The 6,000-nt window shown below is 40.4% G+C and overlaps 1 protein-coding gene across 3 annotated transcripts in view; it reads left to right on the forward strand.

The window, feature by feature from the left end:
* Positions 1-5,529, forward strand: part of LOC146547631 (sodium channel protein type 2 subunit alpha-like) — a 42,254-nt gene extending 36,725 nt beyond the window's left edge. For all 3 annotated transcript variants that reach the window (XM_085265649.1, XM_085265648.1, XM_085265651.1), the window contains exons 25-27: positions 38-142; positions 234-504; positions 608-5,529. In XM_085265649.1, coding sequence (XP_085121775.1) covers positions 38-142; positions 234-504; positions 608-1,800 — 1,569 coding nt within the window. In that variant the 3' untranslated portion in view covers positions 1,801-5,529. The remainder of the gene's footprint in view (positions 1-37; positions 143-233; positions 505-607) is intronic.
* Positions 5,530-6,000: the final 471 nt, after the last annotated feature.

Raw genomic sequence — 6,000 nt, forward strand, 5'->3', positions numbered from 1 at the left:
AAGTATGTGGTTATAACCAAGTTTTTGCTCTCTTTACTTGGGAGGTCAGGACATCTTCATGACTGAAGAACAGAAGAAATACTACAACGCCATGAAGAAGCTGGGGTCCAAGAAGCCGCAGAAACCTATACCTCGACCAACAGTGAGACTCGGACTCCTAGGTCTTTCTAATCAACTCCAAGCAGAGTGAAATGACTCATTTGTTTTCATTCCTTGTCTCTCTTTTTTTTCAGAATGCGTTTCAAGGCTGTGTCTTTGACTTCATCACAAAGCAGGCCTTTGACATCGTGATCATGATCCTCATCTGCCTTAACATGGTGACCATGATGGTAGAGACGGATGCCCAGACGAAAGAGATGGACCATATCCTGTACTGGATTAATCTGGTCTTTATTGTGCTCTTCACTGGGGAGTGTGTGCTCAAGATGATTTCACTGCGTCACTATTACTTCACCATTGGCTGGAATATTTTTGACTTTGTGGTGGTGATCCTTTCGATTGTAGGTAAGGAGATGTCCTAAAGTTCTTTTCATTTGATGGTGTTTAAAAAAATATAAAAATTATATCAACACAAAAAAATCCAATGGGGCTTCTTTTTCCTTTGCAGGCATGTTTTTATCTGAAGTTATCGAGAAGTACTTTGTGTCCCCGACACTGTTCCGAGTGATACGATTGGCCAGGATAGGCCGAATCCTCCGCCTTATCAAAGGTGCCAAGGGCATCCGGACGCTTCTCTTTGCCTTGATGATGTCACTCCCTGCCCTGTTCAACATTGGCCTCCTCCTCTTTCTTGTTATGTTTATCTATGCCATTTTTGGCATGTCCAACTTTGCTTATGTCAAGCGGGAGGCAGGAATCGATGACATGTTCAATTTCGAGACCTTTGGGAACAGTATGATCTGTTTGTTTCAGATTACCACCTCAGCTGGGTGGGATGGCCTGCTGGCACCCATACTTAACAAGAGGGACCCTGACTGTGAGAGCCAGCTGGAGCACCCAGGCAACTCCTACAAAGGCAATTGTGGCAATCCATCAGTAGGCATCTTCTTCTTTGTCAGCTACATCATCATCTGCTTTCTCATTGTGGTCAACATGTACATTGCTGTGATCCTGGAAAACTTTAGCGTGGCCACTGAGGAGAGTGCCGAGCCACTGAGCGAGGATGACTTTGAGATGTTCTATGAAGTGTGGGAACGCTTTGATCCTGATGCCACGCAGTTTGTGGCGTACAGCAAACTCTCTGACTTTGCAGATGCTCTAGATCCACCTCTACGCATACCCAAGCCTAACATGATTCAGCTCATCTCCATGGACCTGCCCATGGTGAGTGGTGAGCGCATCCACTGCCTCGATATTCTGTTTGCCTTCACTAAAAGAGTTTTGGGTGAAGGCGGTGAAATGGACATGTTGCGCGGACAGATGGAGGACCGCTTTATGGCCTCCAACCCCTCTAAGGTGTCTTACGAGCCCATCACCACCACGTTGCGCCGCAAACAGGAGGAAATGTCTGCTATAATCATCCAGAGAGCCTTCCGGCGCTACATGATCCGCCTGGCCATGAAGAAGGCCTCAGCCCTCTACAAGGAGCAGTTGAAAGAGGGCATGCATGACCCTGACAAGGATGTGATGGTCATCAGCAAGTTCAATGAGAACTCCACGTCAGAGAAAATGGACATGACCCCCTCCACAGCCTCCCCGCCATCATATAACAGTGTGACAAAGTCAGATAAGGACAAATACGAAAAAGAAAATAGGGAAAGAGAAAATAAAGCAAAAGACTTGAAAGACCGAAAGAAATAGACTTCTTAAAAAGGAACAACAACAAAAAAAGAATGCATCAGAGACATGAGGGAACTTTGTTTAAAGCTTATATATATAGGGGATATATAGATTTACATTTGTGTTGATTGTTCCAACATGAGGAGTCTGTGCCATGTAGGCATGGAATGGGAATGTGGTTATGTCAATATATGGGGAATACGAAAACAAACTGTCCAGCAGACACTGCCAGAGTTTGAGTGGGAAACAGAACAGCCTCTCTGCAAAACGCTTGTGATTCTCCTATTGGTTTTTGTTACTGACACACTTGAGTGTACTGTTAAGTTTTCTGTAGCTAGTGCTGCTGCTACTACTATAAATCCAGTGTCTTGAATTTAACAATCGCTGTATCACTTAACAATTGCTCCACATTCTTCTGTGAATTTTCCTTTCCAGTTTCCAGTTTCGTTTTTTAATGCGAAAGAATGTTTTCTACATTGTTTTGTTTCATTATCGTGAGAATGTGTCCACTGCTTTCACTGTTGTAAAATCACCAAGGGCAGACTAAGTCAATGCTGGAAAATACAACAACCACCTGAAACTCGTACAATGCAGGGTCAATGCCAGAATGCTCTTGGTTCATACGGTATACAAAGCTGAAATAACGAACACGCCACTAAAGTGCAATGAACAAACACATTGCATTTACTGATGTACCATCACTGATTGTTGAAATCTGTATTGTTCCTATTTCAGTAGAAATTACAAGTCTCCAAATACAGAGAAGCTGAATGTATGCAAGAAAAGGAATGAGACTCATTAAAGGAAACTTGTTCCTTGGGAAATACTCTTGATTGCTCTTTTATAGAGAGTTTGATGACAAAATTGCTACCACTCCCATTTCCATCTGTTTAGTATAAAGCTAGAGCCAAGGGATTGTTAGCTGAACTGAGCATGAAGGCCAGACTCGGGCTAAAAGTGTCAAACATCTAGATTTTTTGTTTGAGAATGTATGTATATATAAAATTGAGGTAATTTTAGCATACTAATAAAATAGCAGCAGAAGCCTTACACAAATTCATGTATGGAATTGATAAAGTCTTTGTTAGTAAATTTAACTATAGTCCCATCAAGCCAGAGCACAGTCACTGCAAAAAGGTTCCAGATGATGATGTATACACCATCAGTTATTCTCACTCATGAAGCTATAACTGCTAACTGCTGTGGTTTAAACAAGTGTGCCTGTCTAGTTTGTGCTGATTGGCATTTTTGGGTACAACTGTATTGGAGGTGGTGTGCATTGGTCTTGGATTGGCACTGAAATAATAATTGACACTGGTTGGGAGCACGGAAAACGATTTGTTTTATTTGGTCGTATGTTATTTTAATTCAAAGTTAACATTGTTTTAGGTGTCTTTGGTCCAAGACTAGGGTTTAATGGGCAGTCCAGTTCCTTGTTTACCACTGGAGGTCAAGGAAACATATTGACACAATTATGAATGGTTTCACAGCTGCCAATCCCAAGCCTAATCAAATATGACAATTTAGCACATAAGGCTAATTAGCTTTTTTTTTTTACCCCGTTTTTTCACGACGAATACTTTAATATAGTTTTTATAATGGTTCATGTTGGATAATGTTAAAGGCTTCTGGAATAATGTCAGAGTCAGGTTAGGATTAAAATATTCTAAATGACAACAGTTGGAACCCTCATGTTCACGATGGGTGTCATCTTAGTTTTATGCAAACCTCTTCATATAAAGTGTTACTGGACATTGTTGACCTCCCTGATTACTGTCTTCATGCTAAGTTAAGCACAGTTCATTAGTTTTTGTTTTTACCTCTCCATAATATTACTTTATTAGTAAATGATAAAGTTAAGTCCTGGTTTTATCCCTTTTCCTCTACACATTCTCTACACCTGTTAGTTCCTATCCCAACCCCATATGTCGTTTCACTAGCTGGGCCCACGTCCTCATTTTAGGTTTGGCAGCGTTTTTAGTAGATAAAGGCGAATGGCTTAATTAAGAATTGAGCTGCGGTTTGGGGAAGGCCTCGATGGGGACTGGCGGCAACTCCCAGGCCTGGCAGATCCCCATGTGAAGAAGTGAAAGACTTGGAAAAAAGGGTGAGGCACAAAAACAAGAAGGAACAGCTTGTAGAACTGGAGAGTCATAAATAGATAAGACCCGAAAGGAGCGTGTTTGGAGGGGTGGTCCCACTCTTGAAATTCAGATAATTTATCTCCAAAATGCTAATGTAAAAACTTGGGTTTGAATCTGCCCTGGGTCATTTGCTCTGCCTCTTCCTCTGCTCTCTTATCGTCTGCACTGTCCTTCCATAATAAAGACTACAAATCCCCCTAACAAACTTCCATGGTTTAAATAAGCTAATTAGCTTCAAGCGTCACATTTGGCTAATGTACAGATATAAGAGTGGTAATAATCTTCTCACTGGCTCTGGCAGTGAAGCAAATAAGCACATTTTCGCAAAACGCGTCTCTGAGAATAACACTCAAACCTGCTCGTCTCACAGCGCAGTGTCTTTCACATACGTTTGTCGTCCTCCCTTTATCCTCCACCCCACTTCCTCCCAGAACTCCTTACGTAATGAAATATTCTAAAAAGATCTTTCTAACTGCTGTCAAGCTAGAACATTACAATATATCACATTAAAGGTTGGTTATAATATCACAGATGTTTGTATGCCATTCATGTTTAAATTGAGCGTGTGATTTAATGTAGTGGTTTGGTTTGTAAATATTATAGATATTTGGGCTCACAGTATGCATCACACATTTGATGTATAAGATGAAGCACTTTTTATCCCCACTGCTATGTAATACCATGTGTGACGGTCACATTTGTGTGTGCGAGACAAAGGGCGAGTGTGTCTGTATATTTGTATATGTTTATCTATGTAAGAATGGGACTGCGTGAATGTAGGCATCTATCTCTTTATGTGAGCGAGTGTGTCTGTGTGCATTAGGGTCTGCAGGTTGCTTATATGCTATTGATTATAAATAACATTTTCACTGTAGATATGAGTGCATTTTTCCAGTCTTTGACGTTGATTCACACTTTTCTAGAAGAGTTTTTTTTTTCATTCTGCACTGTAACCTTTGACAATATAAAAGATGGACGTAACTACTGTGACATCAACTCAACAGTTTCCAAAGTTGCGATTTGAAGCTTTGAGATGAACGTTTCCACTGTTGCAGCCTTGGTTGCAAGAAATTGGATGTGATGACAAACGGGTGGGTCTGACTATGACACTGCTTGCTCATTGGCTACTGACTGGTAATTGACAATTCAACTGATGAGGTTTTTTGAAACATGGTATGAGCAAGTTTTACAAATTAATTCATTTTTATTTACCCAAATCGAGCGACTAAGATAATGAACTCAGCAACAAAGTGTTTACAGAGCTCAAGAAAGAGCCCTTCACGGGACAGGAAGTGTTTTTTGCAACCGCAGCTATCGTCATCTGGTGGCCTTCAGATAGAATACAGGTTTTTAGGCACTTCCACATTGGCTTCATTTTTTCTGACCAGGAAGCTATGTCCATCTTTTTTATTGTCTATGACTGTAACACATGATGAAACACATGTATGGTCCCCATATCTGTAGATACAAACCATGAAACAATCAGTAGCCATCTTTCATTGCGCTTGTAGTGTTTTAGTGAACTGCATGCCAGAAGTGACTACTGTCCGCTCATATGGTAATATAATTTCAAAGCCAAAAGAATAAAGGACATATTTTTTGTAAATGCTTGTTTATTTTCTCCACTTCCTTCCTTGTCTTTTCTTTCAGGGTCTAAAAGTTTGCTCATATGTGTGTGCCATCAGCTCTTTGATCTGTGATCTGAACCTGAAGTATGATTGCATTACAGGTTTAACAGGATCTTTCATGTGATTCAAGTACATGTTACACCTGACTGTATCGATTTGCAAAATGTGACAAGTGACTTTTTTTTTTGTTATAACCAAAGATGTGGCAACTAAAAAGTAAACACCTAGATTTTCAAAATAAAACCTGTTTTGGGAAGCATATTTTGCATGCACAACACATTTGGAGGCTAGAATGAAGATGGAAAGAGTTAAGTGGCTCAGCATATTCAATAGGCTTAAATAGAGACGTTGCTGCTGAGGTGACTATCTGTTTTCAGCTTAAGTAATCTGTGTTGAATGTAGACAACTGGGACTCTTGAAAATATTCTCATAGCAGTTCACATTTTAAA

The sequence above is a fragment of the Mchenga conophoros genome, linkage group LG23, assembly GCF_057382185.1.
Source record: "Mchenga conophoros isolate Kocher_MC1m ecotype Shallow Benthic linkage group LG23, M_conophoros_male_GT1.1, whole genome shotgun sequence".
In the NCBI taxonomy this organism is placed as follows: domain Eukaryota; kingdom Metazoa; phylum Chordata; class Actinopteri; order Cichliformes; family Cichlidae; genus Mchenga; species Mchenga conophoros.